The 26,286-nt window shown below is 34.7% G+C and overlaps 1 protein-coding gene across 5 annotated transcripts in view; it reads left to right on the top strand.

The window, feature by feature from the left end:
* Nucleotides 1-26,286, top strand: part of ARHGAP24 (Rho GTPase activating protein 24) — a 516,404-nt gene that overhangs the window by 216,636 nt on the left and 273,482 nt on the right. For 4 of the 5 annotated variants that reach the window (XM_047855838.1, XM_047855840.1, XM_047855837.1 and 1 more), the window contains exon 3: nt 17,020-17,107. In XM_047855838.1, coding sequence (XP_047711794.1) covers nt 17,020-17,107 — 88 coding nt within the window. Of the gene's footprint in view, nt 1-17,019; nt 17,108-26,286 lie in introns of those variants that run through there. The other variant, XM_047855844.1, reaches the window with a different exon arrangement.

The raw sequence follows: 26,286 nt of genomic DNA, 5'->3' as shown, positions 1-26,286 counted from the left end.
TGAAAATTTCTAGTTAAAAATAAATGATAACACAAAATTCCAGCTTGCTTACAAAAATTCACTTGTCGTAATGAAGAATTTTAATATAGAGCCCATTTTTAATTCAGTATTTTTCTATCACTAACAATCATTAATTTAAAAATCTAGTGAAAACAGATTTTTACTAGACATGAAACACATTTCATTGAAACATGTGCTCTTAAAAAATTTATTTTTGAGATATATTACATGAAAACTCCTTTTGTTTGTATTTTTAAAATTCATATTTGTTTTCTAATACCACTGCTAAATATTTATACAAAGAAGTATTGTTTTAGCCCTTGCTTGTGGGTAAAGAAAATGAAGAAGTATAGTTGATCTGTTTGTGCTTTTTTATTATTCTCACCAGAGAAATTTAGAACCCTTCCTTGTACTTTCTAAATTAATATTTTACTTTCATGATCTAAGAGAAAACTGTTACCTATTTAACTTTAGTTTTACTATGTATAGAAAAATATTTCCAGCAAAATTCTTTTTTTATTAATATTTTTATTTATTTTTTGAGAGAGAGAGAGAGAGAAATAAAGAGAGGGTGAACACAAGCACAGGAGGGTCACACAGAGAGAGGGAGACACAGAATCTGAAGCAAGTCCCAGGCTCTGAGGTGTCAGCACACAGCCCAATGTGGGACTTGAACTCACGGACTACAAGATCATGACATGAGCTGAAGTCGGACTCCCAACTGGCTGAGCCACCCAGGTGCCCCTCCAATAAAATTCTTAATTAATACTTTGATTGTTATAATAATCATAAAATACAACTAGATTTTATATTTAGATTTCCAATTTCCTCAGAAAGAACTGGACAAACAACAGTGATCGCCTACAGGTTTTGATTTTTCATTAAAAATAAAAATGGTTAAATATAGTTTCTGCCCTTTGGACACATATGCAACATACCAGCTATATTTTCCTGAAAAAAAAAAAAAGAAAACCCAATGAACATTATGAGTGTTGGATGGCTTATTGTCCCATCCAAAAATAAGGTCACCAGTGTCTCTGGTACAAAAAATCCAGATTGATTATTTTAACTTAGAATTAAAAGGAGGCCAGCAGGACTATTGCACCCTGAGTTCTGAATATGTACAAAGCATCTGATTTATGTCATAATTGTTTAATTTTGTATGTCTTTTTTAGAATGGAAAGGAAGTAACAGGCTTTCCACTCTCCCCCCAATCTCTCTCGGCCTGTTGTTAATAGGTGGCATAATGGTCTGAGTGAGCTGAGGAAATTGTTTAGAATTTTGCTTAGTTCTAGGTCAGAGGCTTGCTGGTTTTCATTTCCTTATTTTTTGAAGAAAAACTCCTTGCAAGATGAACCTGAAAACCCATGTATGTCTCAAACAGTATCTTGCTCAGGCCTCATTTATTCTTCAACATATGTTATTTTGAGTAACATTGTGTGTGTGTGTGTGTGTATGTGTGTGTGTGTGTGTGTGTGTGTGTGTGTGTGAGAGAGAGAGAGAGAGAGAGAGAGAGAGAGAATTACTTTTCAATGTGTTTTGTTCTATTAGGCTATAAATATCAATAATATTAATAGGTGACATTTATTGAGTGTTAAAATTCTATCCTGTACCAAATGAATTACCAAACTAGACTTGGATAAAAAAATGATCCTAATTATGGCAACTATTTACTGATCCCTAAACATATATCAGGTATTATGCTAAATACTTCACATGTATTATTTTATTTAAAACTCTAAATAACCCTCTACAGAAGGTTCTTTTTTTTTTTTATTTTTTTTAACGTTTTCATTTATTATTGAGAGACAGAGAGAGACAGAGCATGAGCAGGGGAGAGGCAGAGAGAGGAGGAGACACAGAATCAGAAGCAGGCTCCAGGCTCTGAGCTGTCAGCACAGAGCCCGACGCGGGGCACAAACTCACAAACCGTGAGATCATGACCTGAGCTGAAGTCAGACGCTTAACCGACTGAGCCACCCAGGCGCCCCAGAAGGTTCTTTTTTTAAGCTCCATTTTACAAATGAGGAACAGAGATACAAATATTTATAATAGTTTTCTCAAATTTGTATACCTAGAATTTGAAGTTAGAGTTTAAAACAAGTTCGTTAAAAAAATAAAAAATAAATAAAACCAGTTCATTAGAATCTCAATCCTATGCTCTTTACTGTCTCTCTCTCTCTATTTAAAATAATTCTAATGAATGCATGTTTTACTCCTCTTCCTGACCCTTACATCATGACTCTTACATCTTGTTGGAAAAGAAACTAAAGCTTGGGAGGTCAAAGGGCACACATTATTGGAATTCTCTTCCTAACAACCTCACCAAGTGAGGTCTCAAGTCATGTTTGAATTCCTCTGAGAATGGGGAGCTCAATTCATCTAAAAAAAACCCAATTTTATCCTTCAATATCTATTATCATTAGACAACATGAGTTACTTTGGGAGAATAAAAGGAAAAACATTATCTTTTTTTTATAATGTTTAATAGTTTACAAATCCTACATACCTTGTTTGATTTTAATCTCCAAATCATCCAATGTATTAGTTCAAAAATGTACTAATAGTTATCCCTATTTTATAAATAATGAAACTCACCAAAAATTAGGTGGCTTAATTAATTCAGCCATTCAATCAACTTTTGCCTGTACCTTCTATATGCCTATTATCTTCTTAACTACTGGGGATAGAGAAATAAATAAAATATAGCTTGCTCCTAAGGGCTTTAGATCATGGCATTCTATGGGCTCAGATTCTTTCAGTGGTACAACTCTGTTTCCTTTCCCAGCAATGAACTGTCATCGTTAGAAAAATTCAAGTAGTACCCATTGTGATGTTATGATTTCCTGAGGGTTTCAAAGCTCTCATAAAATGGTGGTGTTCTCCAAGCACTTGTATAAAGAATATCCTGGAGAATGATTCACACACATTTACACACATCACATATATTTATACATACATCCACATGTGCGTGTGTGTGCAAACACCACTCACAGTTATGTCTAGAATTAAGCACTTATCATTTGTAGGTGTGTACTTTAAGGACACCTTTTTTCAGCCATACAAATGGGAAGAGACAGAGGAGATCACAGAGCATGTTTTAGAGACAAGTTTGGAAGTACGTCACTTCTGCCCATTTACCACTGGTCAGAACTCAGTCATATCATCTCACCTAGATATGAGAATGATGGGGAAATGAAATCTTGCAGGGTGCTCAGGGGGGAAATGCAATGGTTGCATAAATATAGTATCAGCTCTGCTTAATTTAAGGTTTAAGAATTAATTATTAATAATATAACAGGTTAAGGAGAAAAAACATCTAAGTATTTCTATAGGTATAAAAGAAGATGTTTAAAAAAATTTAACTTCTATTCATGATATTGAAAAACAAAACAAAGCAATTCTGAGCAAACCTCCAGCAGTCATCACAGTTAATGATGACACATTGAAAGCATTCTTTCTAATACCTGGCCTTAGTTAAGAATATATGCTGTTTTACTTCAATCACCATGTTATTAGTGGGTCTTTGTCAGCAAACATAAGATAAAAGGAGAAATTGTTTAAGGGTTGGAGAAGAAGATACACAAACTGCCATTATTTACAGGCAACATGTGTGCCTAGAAAACCCTCAAATATGTTACAGATAAGAATTTAGCAAGATTGATGTATACAAAATCAATATTCATTTTCATGCCCTAGCAGTAAACAGTTCAAAAACATATTTTTAAATCCCATTTTAAAGATCATCAAAATATACAAGGTTTATCAAAATATATGCTGATATAAATATATATACTGCATGTGTAGTATATAATAGCATATATGTAATTAGAAATTTGTATATATACAAATATATACAATATATAATATATATGTATATATATAATATATATGTATATATGTATATATATAATATATATATTGCATATATAATAGCATATATGTAATTAGAAATTTGTATATATACAAATATATACAATATATGCTTTGTAATCATAGCTGCCAAGTCAATGTTTTTAAGGCAGAGAAAGAAGTCAATAACATTTGAGTAGTTTGGGGCAGGAGCCAGGGACAAATAATATGTATGCTATCATGTGAGAGCCACTATAAAATCAATGGAACTTCTGAGATTAAAAGTATTAGACTGGGGTGCCTGGGTGACTCAGTCAGTTGAGCATCTGACTCTTGATTTCAGCTCAGGTCCTGATCTCCTGATTTGTGGGTTCAAGCCCTGCATCAGGCTCTGTGCTGGTATCATGGAGCCTGCTTGGGATTCTCTGTCTCCCTCTCTCTCTGCTCCTCCCTGCTCTCCAGCTCTCTCAAAAATAAAGAAAAAAGTAAATATTAAAAGAAATATTAGACTAATGAATCTCAAATTTTATTCACTGATATTTTTCTCCAGGATTATTTTGCTAAGCAGGAAGAGTAGCTATTCGCCAAAGAAGGGCAACATTAAATTTAAAATAAAAATATTCTTATCACACACGTAGATATACCTTATCGAAGAAACTTAAATACAAAACAAAACTTTTTTTTTACCCCCCCCCCAAAATTTTTTAAATGTGACTAGGCTCATATTCATTGTAGGTTCTCAGTCCAAGTTGCCTTAGTATATCCAGAATAATATAGAGCCCATTAGCTAGATCTTTAACACTATGAGTGGATTAACTCAAAATGACTTTTTACACAATAGGGTTATTTTTTTCCTATTAAAAAATTAATATTCTTGCAAAGTAGAAATTCTGGAGTAAAAAGCCTAAGGAATATTAAAAAATTCAACTGTGTAGAGAAAAGTATTAATATTTTGTGATTATATTTTCATTTTAAATATTATTTACTTTTATTTTTGCATACTACTTTCATTTTAAACAATTTGTGAATACATGAAACATTCATATGATTTCAAAATCAAAACTGTATTAAATGTTTACATTGGAAACTCTTACTTCCCTCTATCCTTATTCTTCCTGCCATCATACACACACACTCCCTATAGCTAACTACCTACTTTGATTTGTCTCATGTTTTTTATTCTTTCCATGATTTTTTTCTGTGTGAATAAAGACAAATACAAATATATGTTCTTAGTATTATCCCTTTATTACTTAAAATATAACATTCTGAATACTTATTTCTAAGCAAACTATATTTTTCCTCTGTATAATATATATAGCTCTGGGGGCGCCTGGGTGGCGCAGTTGGTTAAGCGTCCGACTTCAGCCAGGTCACAATCTCACGGTCCGTGAGTTCGAGCCCCGCGTCGGGCTCTGGGCTGATGGCTCAGAGCCTGGAGCCTGTTTCCGATTCTGTGTCTCCCTCTCTCTCTGCCCCTCCCCTGTTCATGCTCTGTCTCTCTCTGTCCCAAAAATAAATAAACGTTGAAAAAAAAATTTTAATATATATAGCTCTGTAGAGAGGTAATATACAAATTCTCTGTAGATTTGACTTATTTTATGGCTGCATAACACTCCATTAGACAGATGTATCATAGTTTCTTTAATCAATTTTTCATCGAGAAACACCTGAGTTGTTTCCAATTCTGCTGTTTGTAATGCAAACAGCCTTGCAAATATGTCATTTCTTATCTTTCTGAGTATGGCAAATATCACTAAAGTGGCCTCTATAAGAATTTTACCATTTTGGGGCACCTGGGAGACTCAGTAGGTTAAGCACCCAACTCTTGGTTTCGGCTCAGGTCATGATCTCACCGTTCGTGAGTTTGAGCCTCACATTGGGCTCTGTGCTAACAGTGCAGAGCCTTCTTCGGATTCTCTCTTCCTCTCTCTGTCCCTCCCCCACTTCCACTGTCTCTGCCAAATCAGTAAACTTAAAAAAAAAAAAAGAAGAATTTTACCATTTTGCCCCCTACCACCTCCTACCATAAGAGTGCTGCTTTCAGAGTCCGAATGTCCATTGATGGATGAATGGATAAAGAAGATGTGGTATATATATATACAATGGAGTATTACTCGGCAATCAAAAAGAGTGAAATCTTGCCATTTGCAACTACGTGGATGGAACTGAAGGGTATTATGCTAAGCGAAATTAGTCAGTCAGAGAAAGACAAATATCATATGATTTCACTCACATGAGGACTTTAAGAGTCAAAACAGATGAACATAAGGTAAGGGAAACAAAAATAATATAAAAACAGGGAGGGGGACAAAACATAAGAGACTCTTAAATATGGAGAACAAACAGAGGGTTACTGGAGTGGTTGTGGGAGTGGGAATGGGCTAAATGGGTAAGGGGCATTAAGGAATCTACTCCTGAAATCATTGTTATACTATATGCTAACTAATTTGGATGTAAATTAAAAAAAAAAAATTAAAAAAAGCGCTGCTTTCTTTACCAACAGAATATCTTGCCAAACTTTTGTAATTTTGCAAAAGCATGTTATATTTACACAAGTAAATATCACACTGCATATGCAATTTCAGCAGCAACTATTAAGGATTATATTGAACATAATTGACTGTAGTTCAAAGAAGTAGAGAAAAGCAAAGTAGGTGTTAGCAGAAGTCAAAGGAGATTTTTTTTTTAAAGTTCAGTGTAAAATGCAAATGTGATTAAGTTCTAGGTTGTCTTCTTCCTGCTAAAGACATTTTTCTTCCAATTAAACTTTCCAATTTTAAAATGTATTTATATAGAAAGTTATTTAACTATAAAACAATCATACTTGGTTGTTAAAAAAAATTATTAAAATCATTGTATCAGCATCTCAATTTACATTGGAACTATACGTTTAGTTATTATACAGCTTTTTCCAAAGTTGAACCATGGCTTTTCTACTTTATTTTTATTTACTTATTTATTTATTTTTATTTTTTTAATTTTTATGTTTGAGAGTGAGACTGTGAGTGGGGGAGGGGGAGGGAGGGCGACAGAGGATCAGAAGCAGGATCCGTGCTGTCAGCACAAGCCCCATGTGGGACTTGAATTCACAAACTGCAAGATGATGACCTGAGCCAAAGTCTGATGCTCAACCAACTGAGCAACCCCGGTGTCCCTTCATTTTGTTTATAAGCACACAAAGTGTTTATTAGTTATTTAAGATAAAAGTTTAAATGGGAATATTTTAATTATCATCAATTTTCTGGTCTATTGAAAATGACTTATTGAACTCTTATTTTTAGGGGTCCCAGGTTTCCCATAATAGACATTATATAGCTATGTTTTTGCTCTTCATATTTCTGTTCCATAATGAGACATAAACTCCAAAAGAAAAGAATTTTTTTTCTTTTTCTCCTACTGCCGTAGACTTCATTTCAAACCTTTGACCTTTATCACCTTCTGAACAGCTGACATTTTTTTCTAGCTGAGAAATAATGAATGTTGTAAAATGGTATATATTGTTGGACACAAAATACAAAAAGTCAAAGTCCCAGTAATTAATTGAGACGGTTTAGCAATTGAACTCAGTCCTCTCCAAATAAAGACCCTTAACCTTGCCAAGGACATTCTATCCTGGGCTTCCAAGAACAAGAACGTGTCACTGATTAGTTCCTACTATTGAGAGTAGAGAGTGGGGTAAAGGGGGGATTTTCTTTGGCTACTATCTAATTTCAGTACCTTGTATACTGTGGACTCTCCCTGAAAATCATTGGATAATTAAAGGTTAGAGATCCCTTACCAGCACTTGAGAATTAGTAGTGGATTTTAAAACCTTAGTTTCTTACAGCCTTCTCACAAGGAACCATTGGAAGGTTTGTTTCAAAGTATGTTGTATAGGTATTAATTTATATGTATTAATTTCCTTTGACTGCTGTAACAAATTCCCACAAATTTGTTGTCTTGAAACAACAGGAATTTATTCTGTCACAGTTCTGGAGTCCAGAAGTAGGAAATCAAGGTATATAGGCAGGGCCAGACTTCTTTCAGAGGCTCTAGGAGGGAACTCTTCCAGTTCTGTGAGCATTTCTTGGCTTGTGACTGACTGTGTTTTTCCAGTTTCTTGCATCTATTTCCACATGGCCTCCTGTGTGGATATCATATCTGCTTCTTTTATAAGGATATTTGTGATTATATTTAAGGATCACCTAGATAATCTAGGATAATTCCCTGTCAGGATTCTTAACTTAATTACATCTGGAGACCTTTTTTCTCTGGTAAAAGAACATTTACAGGTTCCAGGAATTAGGACCTGCTATCTTTGGGTGGCCATTATTCAGAGTACTATACTACATTTAAAAATTTTCTTGAACTGTCTTTCATAGTCCTTACTGCAAAGCAGAAATTTAACCTCTAGATTCCAAAAGGGCTCTATCCACCGCTGCTTTCTCCTGTCATTTTTCTTTGCTTTAAAAATCTATTTGTATGTTTTTTCTTGGTATGCAAGTAAAATGCTCTCATTGTTTTAAAATTATTTTAAAAGTAGGAAAAACTTAGCAAAATAAAAATCATCTATGACCTGAATATTCCAAGATAATCACTACTAACATTTCCATTTTTCCCCTAAGCATTTAGTATCCTCAGCATATAGTACATAATAAATATACAACTGATGAAAAAACAAATAAGCAAATGAACTAATAAATTGCATTGTAGCTTTCTATCATATAAAGGAAGTGGAACTTGAACTTCAGGAGGGTCAAGTTGCATCTCTGCACTTTAACAGCTACACAGCTGCATGCTACTCAATCTATTTATGCCTCAACATTCCTGCTGTGTAATGGACAGATATAATTGTAACTCCACATAGGGTTTTTTAGAAGATTACAATAATCAGAGAAGTTGGCACATAAGTCTCAGTAGATGTAGCTGTAAGGTTCAAGCTGGAAAAGGGGGATTTCACTCCAAAGGGAAGACTTTAGAGTAGAAATTGTTGGGGGATGAATTTTATGTCAACTTTTGGATTTTTTTCTTACAAGTATAATCTTTCAAAAATGACATGGAACACCATCAGAGAATTAGTGAGATATTTTAGTCAAATTTCTGAGAACTGTGGTATTTAAAAGGGATTCATATATTTGATAAGCATGAGTAAGGTCATTTCTAAGGTCTCTACCAATTTTGAGAGTGTGATTATAGAATTTTGATTTTTGAATAATCGTGTCTTCATTTTCCCACATTTCTAATCTGTTCTCCCCCTGTTGTCAAGGAATTTCTTCATTTTCCAGTAAATCAAAAACATGTAGACAATGATCTAAATGTAGCTAGAATGGTAATGGCCATGTTTCCAGAGTGAATATTCATGCAGGAGGACTCCATTGGGGAAGAAATTGTTGTGCTTCTGTTCTGTCCAGAGTGGGTGTTCACATGGGTCCTTGTGTCTGAGAAGAAAGGGTTAAAAGCTTTTAAATGAATTATATCAAAATATATTACATATTTTTCTCCATCACAATTAGTGCACAATTAATTAGCATCCTAGGATCTGAACATATGTAATAATATTATGCAAATACTGTTTTAAATAAAAATGAGCCCAGAATGACAATGCTTCTCAAGTGCTAAATCTGCAGTTAATAGAAAGTAGCAACATGAGACATTTATATAGAGAATTTATTTCTATTTATTCAGTAATTGTAAGATAGTCTCATGCTATTATGTTTCCCATGGTTAATTTAAATAATGGTTTGAAAATATTACATCTATTATTTTGAGGAAAACAGTACATTCTACAATGAGCACAGCTTTATGAATACTGTGCTACTTTCTCTACAAGACAATTTATAACAGTGCTTAGGTCAGTGGTCCCCAAAGAGTTTGCACATCAAAATTACTTTGGCAGATTCTAAAACTGTACAGATTTGCAAGTCTCCCCTTCACTTCCCTCCCCAACAACATTCCAGGAATTGGTGTAACTCATTTCACAGGCTAAGAAGAAACTTAATAACTCTTCATAAAACTTCTTCAAACTGCTTTAAATAACAGTAATTGATTAGAAGTAGGAACATAAACTGGGTTAATAATCAAAGATATAGTCCTTAAAGCAGCTTGTATTCATTTACTCAATCATTTTTTGTTCAAATTTGTGTTAGGAATTTACTGTGCCAGGATCTTCGCCTCCCTGAGCTTCATTTCCTCATCAATAAAATGAAAAATACCTAGATCACAGAGTCACTGAGCATATTAATGATATAAATAGCATACATATTGGTTTAGCAAGGTAGCAGGTAAGAAATGTTAGCAAACATCATTATCAATCTCATGCTATGCTATTTATTATTAAGATTGTTAATTAGAGATTTATTTGTTTTGGTTAGTCTAGCCTTTCAAACATGATAGTCAGTAAAAAATAACTTAAAATTTTCTAATTAGTTTACCTCCCTGTTTACTTGATTAGATAATAATATTAGCAGATATATATTGAACCTTTACTAGAACTACCTCATTATTTGGAGATTAGTAAAACATGGGGCCACACTATCTTTGGGACTTCTGGGATACACGAAAGATTTTTTTTATATTAAACACAGCTAAGAAATAGTATGTATCAGGCATTTTTCTACAAACTACCCATATTAGCTCACAGTGATTTTATGAAGTCAGTTCTATTTTTAATCTCATTTTAAGAATGTAGAACCTGAGTCAAAGGGAGGATACCTGTCTTGCCTGAAGTTAGTGGGCTAATCGGTGGTAGAGGGGGAATCTGAACCCAGAGCAGATTTACCTAACCACAGAATTAAGTGTCATTGGTAGATTGTTACATGGCTAGAGTGTTTCTGGGTACAATTTTAGATATTTGTTTTCTAATTTTCTACCTTCCCTGTGTGATCCTAAGATCCAGGAGTGCAAAGACATTATTGGATTTTCTCACCATTATATCCTTCGTGCCCAAGAGGGGGCCTGAGTCATGTCAGGTGTTGTTTAATAAATATTTGTTGAATGACTTAATAAAAGTACTTGCTGCAAAGAAAAAATAAAGTAAAATCAACCTATGGTACTATAAAAAAACTTCTGAATAATAGTTTCCCCTTGATGTCATTTCTCAACCTCTGTCTAATTGCATTAAAAATACACATATATATTGTCAAGCTGAGACTTTGCCCAGTCCATGATGTTCATGATCACTATTAGTGCTGGAAAAAAAAAATTCTTACTATTAAGTTTATAGAAAGTAACAGAGCTACTGCACATGCACACATTTTTTTTTCAATCCAAATTCCAGATAGGAAGATTACTATACTTATTTTCAACATGATCTTGCTTTACCCCAATATCTGGTGGTTTTGGCTCAGTGATTTAACTAGAGAGGAGCTTCATTTTTTAATAGCAATTTCAGCTATTTAGCTGAAAATGAGATACTATTATGGTTCTGAATTATGTTTCTTTTGCCAACTCTTAGCTCTTAAGCTATAAAATATTTTGTTTAATGTATTATCTCATTTTGACATTTTAAAAATTGTTTAGAAAGAGATATTCCCTGCAAGGGATAAAAAGTAAGCTTAATTCCATTCTGAATATGCTGATTAGTTATTGACATGTAATTACTACCATATGTACTGAACTCTGATCAAAAAGGTTACATCTCCTTCTTATACTTGATTCTCTTCTCTGTGATCATCCAAAATTTCCAGTGAGGCATATTGAACATCAGGGGTAATATGCCATTTCTTAGAAAACTGAAAGCACTTGCACCCTATTTTGTTACTCCAGATCCCAGCAAGAAATTGATGGCTCCACCTTAAAAGTGCTAATTGTAGAGTGTATGATAAAGAAATCATTTATAAAGTGTTGGGAAGGTTCATAGAAACCCACAGATAGGGAAAACATCCTGGGTCTGTTAGAGCTACTAGAACCTGGGGAAGCCTGTAAATTTAGGAGATGTGGACTAAGGTATCCAATGCAACTAAGGCCAATTTTCTGGCTAGCTTGGAGGAGGATAGGTCAATAAATATCTCAGTCTGTCTCTTTTGTGGCCTTCTGATTTTATGCTATGATTTCTCAAATCCAACCTGAAGTCAACAGTCAAGAGAGCCTGGTTTATGCAATTTATAGAGATTAGTTTCCAGGGGTACAGAATAGAGTGATAGGTGGAAAGAAGATGGGGGGGGGGCAAATAGAGAACATCCAATCTAGCTATTACCAGGAAATTAAAGATTATCACACAGTTTTGGCTCAAACACATGGACTCAGTGGAATTTAATTCTTACTAATTCCCCATTTCAAATAAGAGGTATCACCTTTCTTCTAGATATACAGAAGAGAGAAATTGAAGTAATCTTTGACTCTTTCTTCTTTATTCTCTATGTTTAAACTGTGCCCAGTTTCTATTTCCAAAAACTATCTCCAGTAATGCATTGCTGATGCAAATTTATGCCATTTCTGCTGCCAATACATTTGTGTAAGTCTTGATGTTGTCATCTATGACAAATTAATTGCTTCACAGTAACAAATTTTTAAGAAGTTGGTATTCCTCAATCTCCATCTGCTTTGCTCAAGAGTCTACTCTTGTTCTCAGTTGTGGATGTTAAGTGCAGCGTCCTCTGCCCAAGGGTAGATTTGCCAGGGGGTGTCCTCAATGTCACCAAATCTTTACCTCCTAATTATTCCTTCATGTGAAAATTCTCTTATTCTAATGTGTTATGCACATATGGCTCTAATTACTGCTTTTGTTGATGTGATTTCCTCCATTTTAGAAGATTACCCCTACCTCACTAAATATTAAAATCTAATATTCCTTTATTTTTTTTTAAATTTTTTTAACGTTTATTTATTTTTGGGACAGAGAGAGACAGAGCATGAACGGGGGAGGGGCAGAGAGAGAGGGAGACACAGAATCGGAAACAGGCTCCAGGCTCTGAGCCATCAGCCCAGAGCCTGACGCGGGGCTCAAACTCACGGACCGTGAGATCGTGACCTGAGCTGAAGTTGGACGCCCAACCGACTGAGCCACCCAGGCGCCCCTAATCTTCCTTTAAAAATTATTTTTTCATATTACCTTTCTTAACTAATCAGACTACACTAATGACACTCTCTTCTTAAACTCTTATATTTGTTTGGTTTTCTATATACTTTGGTACTTATTTCATGTATAGTCATATAAAATGTTATTCTTATATTGAAAGTAAAGAGTTTATTTCTTTTCCATACTTCACACCATCTGAAATAATATCTGACATATGGTAGTGTCTCAATAAACTACTTCTCAATCAGATTGGGCACTTTTATTTTACGTGCTCACTAGTTGTTTATTTGTTTGCTTAGCTAATTTAGAGTACTCTGGAAGAATTAACTAAATCCATACAAACAGTGCATACTTTTTGACTACTAATTTCTCTATTAGGGCTTTGTCCTTTAGAATAAGTTAAGGAGGAGCTCAAAGATTTAGCTTCATGGATGTTCATGAAAATATTCTTTATTATAACACTTGAAGAAAACCATAAATACTTTACATGAACAGAGGGTGTAAAAGTATGTATATTCAAGCAAGCACTATACTATACATCTTTAAAAAATTATGTTGGGGCACCTGGGTGGCTTAGTCTGTTAAGTGTCCAAGTAGTTGGCTCAAGTCATGATCTCACAGTTCATGAGTTCGAGCCCCCTGTCAGGCTCTGTGCTGACAGTGTGGAGCCTGCTTGGGATTCTCTCTCTCCCTTTTCCTCTGCCTCTCCCCTGCTTATGCTCTCTCTCTCTTTCTCTCAAAATAAATAAACTTTAAAAAATTAAAATTAAAAATGATATCAATTATTAAATTGGCATATTAACAATACATGATTTTTAAGTTTTGAGGCAGATAATAAATAAGGCTTTATTTTGATTACTTTTTAAATAAAAATTACTGTAGCTGTTAATACACACGTATACATAAATATATACAAATACAGGAAGATGTATAAGTGCTAACATTAGTTATCTATGGTGGTGGGTAAATTATAGATTTTTTAAATTTCTCTGCATTTTTTGACAATATCATATTACAGAGTATTTGAAATAACTATCACAATTAAGACTCTTCTCTTAGTTATAGACTTTAACTACATGGTTTCTATACAAGGTGATCAAGTTAAATTACTAGGTTTCAGTTAAATTACTTTATTTTATAATTAAATGACAATGAATTAACCACAGCAAATGTTTGTCAATTACAATATATCCTGCCCTAAACATTATCTACTAATACTTGAACTATTATGCTCTCATCATAATTTTCTTGGAAAACAGCTAAAATATAAAATCTGGAAGATGTCAAATTTTAAAAGTGAAAATAAAAATTTCAGCCAGAAGTAGATATTTCACATGTATGAAAAAGAAAACAAAGAATAGCACTACTCTGTCTTTTAATAGTCAAGTGAGGTACTTTGGGATTTCATGGAAGAGACTGACTCATGCAAGAGAATTATTTATGCAGGAGAGTGGCTTGAATTCAACTTACAGGATATATGTACATTTTAAGATCCTAAGTAGAGCCTGAAGACATAGAATTAAACAGGAGTCATGTGTACACACATACAAACATACAGGCATACGTGCACCCATAAGTGAACATTGTATTTGTCTGGAAGGTTAGATGCTATATTCTAACACCCAGCTAAATCACAAATTTAATTACTTCACAAAATCATTTCAGGAAGTAAAACAAACTCTTCATTGAAACAGCTGATTTTTATCACTTTATATGGAAACCATATAGATTAAACCTATATATTAAAAAGTCTTAATTATGATGAATATTTTCAAAGTGTTTTGTAATTTAAAAAATTATTGAAAACACCAGAAACTGGTGATCCATGGGCCAAGGACACTAGATATGATGAGAAGTAAGAAAATTTACTTCCTGGAGGAGGAAAAAAAAGGTAGTACCTCTAAAACTTCCTCTTGTAAGCAAGGAGGGGGAGGGGGATGTCTAACCTATAATTCCTTAGGTTTTAGTTAGGGAGTGCTATGCTTTAACACTCTAAGCCTAGATGTAGGGACAGAGTTGATGACTATAATTTTCTGTGCCAAATCAGGTAGGATGAAACCTGAGTAAAATAATACTTGAGCTAAATATTGCTTCAAACTGGCAAGACTGGATGATATAATCTTGTTGACAATAACATAGGCTTTTAAATCCAGCATTCTTGGTTTATAATCTTGGCTTTTCTACACTAACAGTACTTATTCACTCAACAATATACTTTTTTTCAGCGTTAGCCTTATGTTAGGCAAAATACTAGGCATTGGTGGTAAATTAGAGAGCAAAACACACATTATCCTTACTCCTTTACAGTTTAATGATGGAGATAGACATTAATAAAATAATTTTACAAATAGCATAGTTACATACAGTAGTAAATCATCCAGGAACATTTTCTGGAAGCTATACAAGTATATTTTGGATGTAATCAATCTGTGAAATGGTTATAAAACAATCCAGGAAAGAATACAGTCCTAAGGTAGATGGGAGTATGACACTATTTATAGAAAAGGAGTTGGCTTGATTACAGAAAGTCATAGAAAGCATCAGAAGCATAAGAGCAGAAAAATGAGCTTATAGATTTGGGTGGAAGTAGACCCAAAGGTCTATTGATCTGAGGACAAATAAAAGTCATTGAAGATTTTTAAGCAAGAAAATTGCAAGGTGAAGTTTCTGTTTCTAAAGATACTTGGAATGCATTAAGAAAAAAATGGATTGAAAGATGTTTGAGTATTATGGAGAATTCAGTGAATGGACTTTGAAACATACAAGACCACAAACAATAGTCACTTGAGTGTTAGTACAGATATACTAAGGATGATGACTCCTACATTTCTGGCTTTTGCAACTGATTGGAAGAAGATGCCAGTCACAAAGCTAGTGAATACCTAAACAGGACCAAAATTAATTGCATTTTAATTTGACTAAATTTAGTTTAAGATGCTTTTGCTATGCAAATGGAAATGCAAATAAGTTCTTGGATATAAAGTTCTGAAAATTAGAGAGTCCTGAGTTAGAAATACTAATCTGAGGGGTGCTTGGCTGGCTCAGTCAGTGGACCCTGCGACTCCTGATCTCAGGGTCGTGAGTTCCAGCCCCATGTTGGGCATGAAGCCTAGTTAAAATTAAAAGGAGAAGAAGAAGAAGAAGAAGAAGAAGAAGAAGAAGCAGCAGCAGCAGCAGGGGGAAGGGGAAAAATATTAATCTGATATTCATTGGCTTATATTTGGTTATTGAAGTCATAGACATGAATGAGATAGTTCTGAGAAAGAGAAAATAAAGTCAGAAGAGAAGGAATAATTGGATACATCTTTGAAACACTTTAATATTTAAAGGCCACTTAGAGCCAGGAAAAGAGACTCTACCAAGTCTCAAAGTAAGAGAAAAACCTGGAGAAAACCAAGAAGGTGCTTCAAGAAAGAATGGTTAATAGTGCTGAATCCTCCTGGGAAGTCAAATTTATTGAAGATTGAGAATTGTTAAGCATGAAGCTTGTGAGAATCAGGTAATTGGAATTGTGGGTGCACAAACAAGGCTGCAGTGGACACGTGTAAAGAAATATATCGTGTAAAGAAATAGATCCAATGTAGGCAGCTCTTTGGTAGGCAAGGGGGGGAAAAGATGATAGCTGGAACAGGAGGAGTCAAAGTAGTATCTTGTAATGGGATAGAACTTTAAGTATGTCTTAGTACTGATGGAAATAATACACTAAAGAGAGAGAAATCTAACGGAAAAGGAAGGAATAATCAAGGGATGGCTATGGCAACCTTGGCTGAGTTATTTAATGCCTTCGCTTTGGTTTTCACAGCTGTAAAATGGGGAAAATAACACCTACCTTATAAGACTGTTCTAACAATTAAATAATATGATGTTGGTAGAAGGCTCAGTAAAACTTTTGGCACACAGAATGCATTTAATAAATTGGTGCTTAAAATGAACTCGGTACCTAATACAGTATCTTATATACATTGGGTGGTCAACAAAAACTTGTTAAACGTTGAATTAATATGATTCTGTTACATGATTTTTGATTAGTTGGGAATATAAATGAGTCTGATGTGTATTACTATATACTGGATTACAGATACACTTTGGATATTTACTGATGATAATGATGATGATATCCAATATTTGCCCTCTGATGATGTTGATGTTTGGGGCATTTGTGTTCACAGGGTACTATTTTTCTGCCTGGAAATAAAGTCCTTGAACATCCCTGCAATGAAGAGAGCCCAGGAAAATTCCTTTTTGAAGTAGTTCCAGGTAAGGCATTTTTCTGGTTTGATTAAGTGACTGACATTCTGTGTTGGTAAAAGTGAAGACATACAACCTTTATTCTTCTTGAGTTGTGGCTAAGAACATTAATTTGAGAAGGCAAGTGTCAAATTTGGTTAGTTTTTACACAGATAGTGATTCCAGGTTTATACACCAGTACAAATGATGGTACACACACACGCAGTGCACATATGGCCACGTGACTATTGGATATCCATTCATCCATGTGACTCCAGAGTTGACCAGAAGACATGGAACAGCATTTATAAGGGACTAATGGAGACAAAATTAGTTTTATAATGTTCTTGTGATGTGAAATTTAGCAAGGTGTGACAGGTAGAGTGGCTTACCCAGCTGATTCACTGTAATATTTCTCCACAAACTGCATCTTGAAGGAACCTTTGCTATAAAAATAAAACAAAACAAAAATCCTCCTTCAATGACTAACTAAGTATTGCTATTCTGTACCCCAGCTTTGCTCCCAACCAAACACTTCCACATGTTTGGCTTGTAGTATTGAGGATGTCTCTGCCAAGCCATTAGATCCTGCAGTTCAATTTCTTCAACATCTGTTCATTTTTTTCTAGTCATCTGCATCCCTCTCTCAGAGTACCTGATCTCCACTGAAATGTCTGACCCACCCAATAACAATTTTTTCAAGGCCACAATCTATTTCTTTGATCAGTTCTTTAGCCCTTCCTTAATCCTTGATGTAAGAAAAAAGGTTGAGAATGTGGTTTTTATAGCATTGGTGCTGGCTGACCCAGTTCATGCGCTACTGACCCTGATTTAATCACAGTCTAGGGTGTGTGTGAATTTATTTGGGTGACTAATATGTAATGCATATCAATAATGCTGGCACAAAGGCAGTCAATAAAACATTTTTCCCAGATTTATAAATGCTGGGAATCTAAAATGTGGAAGCATATTTTCCCCTTCACTGAAAACAGCTGTAGCACTGAGTTCATCTGGCTCATGATGGAATCCATGACTAAATGTTAATTGATGCAGCTGAAGTGCAGAAAGGTTAGTCAGATGCATTGTGTTATTTGTCTCCCCCCAGGGAGAACACATTGTAAGAAACCTGAATCTTGTTTGCTCTATTAAAATCTTTTTATACTTACTTTTTAGTGGAATACCCTGTATAGAACCAAATTCCAGATGTTGCAAAGTCTTTGAAGTATCACTGGAGGAAATTTCTTTCTCTATTTATTCACAATATTAGTGCCTATTGGCTTTTAAGTGAGCATGGTATTAAACTGACAGCTTTGACTCTGTCTCCAATAATACTAAAGGTCTGCTTTCCCATTCTGTCTACTAAATATGTAAAAATTTCATCTTTTGGTGAAGGTGTTCTAATATAACATAGATGGATATTGTCAAGATTGTTCTAGAGAGAACTGGGCCTTTGAACCCAGGAAGTCTCAAAACTTCCCCTCTAAGATTGTTTCTCTAGGGGATGCATTTCATATATAGGGAATATTATATATGGCTTTTGATGAGCAAAGCTTAAGAAGTTTAAGACTCTGTGATGTGAAATCTGACGGTTGTCTTTTAAAAAAAAACAAAAAACAAAAAAACAACACGTTCTCAAGGAAATTTAGGTTTGCTGCGGTAATTATGGAAATAAACACTATGCCCATAGCTCATTTGAAAAGATGCTTCCTGAATCATTAACACAATATGTAATATTTTCTAAATTAGGTCTTATAATTCTAAATTATCTTAAGGAGTGATAAGAGAATTGTGCCAAATGCTTCTTTAAAGAGAAAGTTGGAGAAACACCATGGCTTCATTAAGAATTCAGTGTTTGTGCCATGAATTTTGGTCATTGAGGCTTTATTGGTGTGTCCCTCCAATTAAAATAGAATTTCCAGACAAATGCTTCTGTATTTGTATGAAAATGTGGGAATCTAAATCACATGATTTTTAACCATTTTTGCAATATTAGAATTACTGACTATACTGGATTTATTTTTGCAAATGAGAAGGATAAGATGATATTTTCTAATTATTCTAATTAGGTGATAGCTGGACACAGAGAATCTAGAAAGTTGCAAGAATGTGTTCATTTGTCAGAAAGTGTGAGACAGAAAAGATTGCAGAAATGTGGTCAATGCTTTGTACAGAACCTTCTTTTGTAGGCCTGACTAGCAGCAGATTCTTATAACATATATTTATTCTATATTGGCTTTCTCTGAGGAATTCTCTCCATCACCATTTTTGAAAACCCATGCTACAAATGATGTTTACAGATCCAAAATGATTCTGTCTTTATGTACAAAGACCTCAAGCCCAACTACCAAGGTATATAGATGGATAGGATTAAATACTTTAATCCCAACTGCCTATAATGATTTCTAACAAAACTGACAAAAAGCTTTCTGAAAGCTCTTTGCCAAACATTCTGGTACTATATATACATACACACATTTGTGTGTGTGTGCAGATATACGTAAGTTTATATATATATATATATATATATATATAGTTTATCTGTATATGTGCTATATATCTTTTTAATTCTTTATATTATCGAATATTATAGAATATAATTCTTTATATAGAATTATTTATAATTTATATATATCCATATATGCTATGTAGATAGGAGTTGTTTTGTTTCATTTTTGTTTTACTTTAGTCTGAAATGTCCTCTGAAATTAAGTAATAGTCATGTGTAAATAATCAAAAAAAAGATTTTACAATAGAATCAAAGTTCTCAGTTTGCATTCCCACCAACAGTGCAAGAGGGTTCCCGTTTCTCCACATCCTCGCCAGCATCTATAGTCTCCTGATTTGTTCATTTTGGCGACTCTGACTAGCGTGAGGTGATATCTGAGTGTGGTTTTGATTTGTATTTCCCTGATAAGGAGCGACGTTGAGCATCTTTTCATGTGCCTGTTGGCCATCCGGATGTCTTCTTTAGAGAAGTGTTTATTCATGTTTTCTGCCCATTTCTTCACTGGGTTATTTGTTTTTCGGGTGTGGAGTTTGGTGAGCTCTGTATAGATTTTGGATACTAGCCCTTTGTCTGATAGGCCATTTGCAAATATCTTTTCCCATTCCATTGGTTGCCTTTTAGTTTTGTTGATTGTTTCCTTTGCAGTGCAGAAGCAATAGCACTGCTAGGAATTTACCCAAGGGATACAGGAGTGCTGATGCATAGGGGCACTTGTACCCCAATGTTTATAGCAGGACTTTTAACAATAGCGAAATTATGGGAAGAGCCTAAATGTCCATCAACTGATGAATGGGTAAAGAAATTGTGGTTTATATATACAATGGAATACTATATGGCAATGAAAAAAGAATGAAATCTGGCCTTTTGTAGCAATGTGGATAGAACTGGAGAGTGTTATGCTAAGTGAAATAAGTCATACAGAGAAAGACAGATACCATATGTTTTCACTCTTATGTGGATCCTGAGAAACTTAACAGAAGTCCATGGGGGAGGGGAAGGAAAAAGAAAAAAAGGTTAGAGAGGGAGGGAGCCAAAGCATAAGAGACTCTTAAAAACTGAGAACAAACTGAGGGCTGATGGGGGGTGGGAGGGAAGGGAGGGTGGGTGAAGGGCATTGAGGAGGGCACCTGTTGGGATGAGCACTGGGTGTTGTATGGAAACCAATTTGACAATAAATTTCATATTTAAATAAATAAATAAATAAATAAATAAATAAACAAACATTAAAAAAATGTTCTCTGATTTTTGTATATGACTCAATTATATTTCTTTGTATAGTATATTTCCATGCATATTTTAAACTTTTGTGAAAATCTATCTGAAAACAAATCTACCATAATTTAGGATTAATTTATTTTAGTCTTACTATTATCTCATGAAATGAATTGTGTCTGGATAATGCCATGATTTATACCATTTCACATATTTTTTTTCCTATTTCCCTACTTGTTATTCAAAAAGGAGATGTTAGCCAAATTGGCAAATTTGAAGACTTTGCTGTCAGGCATGCCAAATTTTAGACTGGAGTGAACTTTTATGGCCAAGTGCTAAGCTTTTGGGAAATGTGGTTGAGAAAGGAATGTTGGCAGAATTTAATGTATAGTACTTGAAGTAAGAAAATGCATTCAGTCTTTTTGCTTCTTAAAATGTGTTCTGGGCAAATTTTCCTTATGATGTTTAAAAAATAAACAGAATAATTAATAGATGATGATGTCTCAACCTTCTTTGAAGAATAGTCTGTCACAGCGAGAAGACATAATGATTCAGAGGCAGAAAGGCAAAAGGAGACGAGGAAGTGTATGCTCCATAAGTGTTAGGAGCCATGTCTTTCTTCTCATCATGGCATCTCTAACACATGGTACAGTATGATGCAGGGTACTGGATGAATACTTATTGAAGTGTATATGTTTACCAGGTTCACGGCAGACTCTCAATTGTATGAAATGATTTTATTGTCAGCAATAGCTACTCCTAAATTGGCTATGCTTAACTCTTATTTCCTGCTGTGTAATATCTTTCCATCCCCTTGTGCAGCAAAGACCTCGTTGTGGTTCTAGTGGCTGAAGTGGAGGGAAATTCTGTATGTCCTCTTTCCTACTTCTCTGCTTTCCTTTCTGATAACGTTACCAAAAGAGAAATGGAAGAAGGTAGAAGTCCGTCTACACAGAAGCTATTGCTGTAGTACAGCTCCTTAACACTGACTGGTTATTACATTCCTTTCCAAAAGTTGACTTGCTTATAAAGAACATTTGTGGATTGTTCAGCATCCCTAGAATTGGAAATCCACTTCACATGGTAGACTTTTCCACCTTAAGCAAGGTCCTGTTAGATGGCATACCATTGGAAGGGCTCAAAAGCCAGCTGCTTTCTTTGTGCTTATTCAGCTACCAGGAAACTCATGTACCCTGGTCTGCCAAGTAGGGATAATGCAGGCTGTTTCACCATTGCTGCTTCCCTCAACCCTGTCATCTTGTCCCTTTTTCCGTGAAGCATGAGCTTCAGACCCAACAGATTCAATGGATTGCTGAGCTTCATGTGAGTCTACAACTTGGAGAAGGGGTGAGTGACAGTTCTAGCATACTTCAGAATTTACCAGCAACTCTCTTGTGCTTCTCTGAACTTGTTCTGATGGTTGAGAGAATTTCTTTTCCTCCCCTTAAAAAAATAGGGTTTATCTTGAAAACTTTTCTTCAAGAGGCACTTCCTCTGTCCTAGTCGTCTTCCTCTTGTTATAGTCAGGGTCAGGGAAATGGGGTTTAGGTTTCTTCCCTGAAATGCATTCTCTGTAAGGTACAACTTCCCTTGTGTTTTTCAACATAGAATGTGAATTTTTAACGGTTTTTTCTTCAGATTTATAGACTAAAATTGCCACTTGCAACCACATGGATGGAGCTAGAGGGTATAATGCTAGGTAAAATAAGTTAGAGAAAGGCAAATACTGTATGATTTCACTCATATGTGCAATTTGAGGAACAAATTAACAAAGAAAAAAAGAGACAAACAAACTGCATGTCTTGAAATACAGAGAACAAAGTGGTGATTGCCAGAAGGGAAATGGGTGGGGAGAGGGTGAAATAGGTGATGGGGACTAAGAGGACATTTATCTTGATGAACACTGAGTAATGTGTAGGATTGTTGAATCATTATATTATACACTTGAAACTACTATAACACTATGTTACCTATACTGGATATAGATGATAGATAGATAGATAAGTTTTTTTTTTAATTTTTTTAACGTTTATTTATTTTTGAGACAGAGAGAGACAGAGCATGAACAGGGGAGGGTCAGAAAGAGAGGGAGACACAGAATCTGAAACAGGCTCCAGGCTGTTTCACAGACCATGAGATCATGACCTGAGCCCAAGTCGGACGCTTAACCGACCAAGCCACCCAGGCACCCCGATAGATAAGTTTTTTAAAAGCAGTGTATTAGGGAATGCTCTCTGGAGATATCTCATCTATGAGAAAGCAAGGAGAGCAGGATTAGACAGAAGGAGAAGCTGGCCCACACCACCATTACAAATGAGGTCTCAGCTGATGCTATGGGGAGCTCTAGAGCTGGGATGCCCCTCAGGGCTGCTCTAAACTCAAGGAGCAGACCCTTTATCTTGGTATTAGCTAGTCTAGTGATTTATGGGAAAAGAGGAGACAGATAAACTCAGATGAAGCAGCTCCCTGTTGCAATGGAGAGCAATCTCCATGAAGGCTTCTGTGAGCCATCAGCAGCCAACATGCCAGCCTCTGGGATCTAAACAGAGCAGTAGGTTACCCATTATAGGATTTATAGCTTTATCTGTATCCCAGGCAATGTTCCAGATCTTTACATGTATCATTAAATTTGATCTTTATCACAGCTCCATGAAGCCGGTTCTGTTATTATCTCCATTTCCAGATAAAGAAACTGAGGCACAGTGAAGTAATTTGATCAAGGTCAAACAGCTAACACTACTTTGTGTGTGTGTGTGTGTGTGTGAGAGAGAGAGAGAGAGAGAGAGAGAGAGAGAGAGACTGATTTATCTTTACAAAGGTAAAGTTCCAGAAAATAAAAATAAAGTTTTATATATATATATATATATATATATATATATGTATATATATATACACATATATATGTGTGTGTGTATATATATATATGTGTGTGTGTGTGTGTGCATATATATACACACATATATATATGTATATATATATCTTCTGGCATAAAAAATATGAGATATTAGAGGCTGGAGCCTGGTTTCTGAAATATGAACTTATGAATTTTTTATTATGATTAACAGAGTATGTATTAAGAGTTTTGGTACTTGATGTGAGAGTAGGCATTTTCATCTATTTGCAATTGTTTATATGTTTAAGCCTATCATAAAAATAGGCACTAGATAAAGGTGCCCACTCACAGTTCTTTTAAATGTATGTTCTCTGGTCACAAATAGTAATACTGTCATGACGAGCTGGGGAGAAAATTCACCTGCCTGCAGTAGCCTTACTTTTATGTGAATAACTATACCAGAGAAGGAATATGCACCTGTAATTTTTTCCTCTGGAAAACGATTGCATGCTGAAGCTCCACTTTCTTCATTACAGAACTCACTTCGCTAAAATTGTCTCTGCTTCTTCACAAATTCCCTCCATACACTGGCCAACTTATCACACACTGTCTAGCCACTAGCAAGCACACTTAATATTATTCACATGTTGGGAATCAGTACACCAACCCGCATAGGTATTATCCAAGGAAAGACTCATTATGAGTTTCAAGGGCAATTACCAATATTCCAGACTCTCAAAGCCCCAGTTCGGCACAGTGCCCCAAATCAATAATAACTAGAACTGGGAGGCTTTCTTATCCTCTTCCTTCCTCCAGGGAAATAAAAGAGGTAAACACAGAAGAAAAGGGGATGAGAGGTGAAGATACAGCTACAGAAATGAAAAAAAAAAGAGAGAGAAATTTTGAAGGGTAATCCAAAGTGAGTTTCATCTGCCTGGAAATAAAATTAAACCCTTCAGAAGAGAAGGTGTCATATAGCCTGCCTTTAGCCATGACTACGCTAATTATTTCCAATATCCTCTGACAATTGCATATCATTTCTGTAAATATCAATAAAGAATGTTTCTATTCTAATTATTTTGCAGAAGGATTTTTATGAGCTGAGCGAAAAGTTAGGGGACATGAGTACCTAAACAATCTAATAACTGTATTATGTATTGTTTTGTCAGAAAAATGTAAATACCTATGTAAATTGCAAATGATTTTGGGAGTTTCAAAGATTCCTAGAAACCCAACTGTAGACTGTAGGTTAAGAACTGTAGTCTAAATTTGGGGTCCAGAGACTTGATTAATCTCTATCAATCTATTTATCTGCATTTTCTCCATATTTAGTTATTTATCCCTGTATTCATATGCATCTATCTATTTCATGCATAAGTGTGGCAAAATTTTTCTCTATTATTTGTAATTACATGGTATACTATTAATCAGTTTTTACTTTTATTTCCCTGATCTAGTTGTTTTTTCTCCTGTTTCTATGATTGGATAACTCTCCAGACCTATTTCACGCATTTACAAAAAATTCTTCCTAGGTAGAATATTTCATGGATCTGGAGAGTGTATAATTTTTAATTGACCCAAACTTGAGCCTATTTAGATGGTCAGTGCAGCTGCAGTATAGAATAGGCCATATGAGAAATAGATAGTTGTAAGATATAGTCATGGATGTCTCTGAGAAAGAAAAAAGCTTGGCCCAGTTTTTGAGTTTTTGAAATAATTATTCGACATCAGCAATGATAGTTTATCATCCATGTGTGTATTTGCAATTCCTAGTAGGGTGAATAAAGTCATTGGTTATATTAATTCGCTGTCTTTAAAAACGTAAACCAGTATTTGGTGTCTATTTTGTGTGAAAATGTGGAGACATTTTAATAGTGTTCTAGCATAAAAGGCATAAAACTTGGTCATTTTCTTGATCATTAGTTAAATACGCTGCTAAGGCATTTAATTTTATGACACTGTCTTTATCTTAACTATTTTTTCTCTTTTGTGTTAGTACTGTAAGTTACAGTTCGTGCAATTCTGTTACCCAAAGGCAACTATGACAATCTCTTTTTTTGTCTGCCTAAGTCTGTAGGCAGCCATGAAGCTTGTATTATTTTTCTTTTCTTAGTTAATGTGTGGAAATCATTTAGAGAATGTGAGTAGGAGTTGTTTATGGTATGAAATCGTAATTCTATATACACAAGTAATTCTGAACATGAATTAAATAAATGCATTGAAAAGCAGCATGTTTTAGCTACTATGTATTCTTTTATTTAAAAAAAAGTGGTTGGGATTTTTCCTTCAAAATTCCCTTCCTACTTAAAATGCTTTAAAATATACATTTGAAAGAGGCTATTAAAATAATACAAAGGGCATTTTAAAATGTTTGTAATCCCTTGAAATTTTACTGCCATGTCAACTAGAAGGCATTTGGCACATTTGAGAACCCATTTGGAGTGTGATCTTATGATCACACTCATGAAGAGTGTCTGTATGAGGAGTGCTCTCTGACGGTATTGGTAGACATGTTCATCCATTCCCATTTAATGTTAGGATTCATTCTATATGCCAGATCAGGGGTCAGCAAATATTTTCTGGACAGGACCAGAGAATAAATATTTTAGGTTTTACAGCCCATATGCTCTCTGTTATAACTACTCAACTCTGCCATTG

This window comes from Prionailurus viverrinus, chromosome B1, assembly GCF_022837055.1.
Source record: "Prionailurus viverrinus isolate Anna chromosome B1, UM_Priviv_1.0, whole genome shotgun sequence".
Lineage (NCBI taxonomy): Eukaryota > Metazoa > Chordata > Mammalia > Carnivora > Felidae > Prionailurus > Prionailurus viverrinus.
This window is presented reverse-complemented; position numbering and strand designations above follow the sequence as displayed.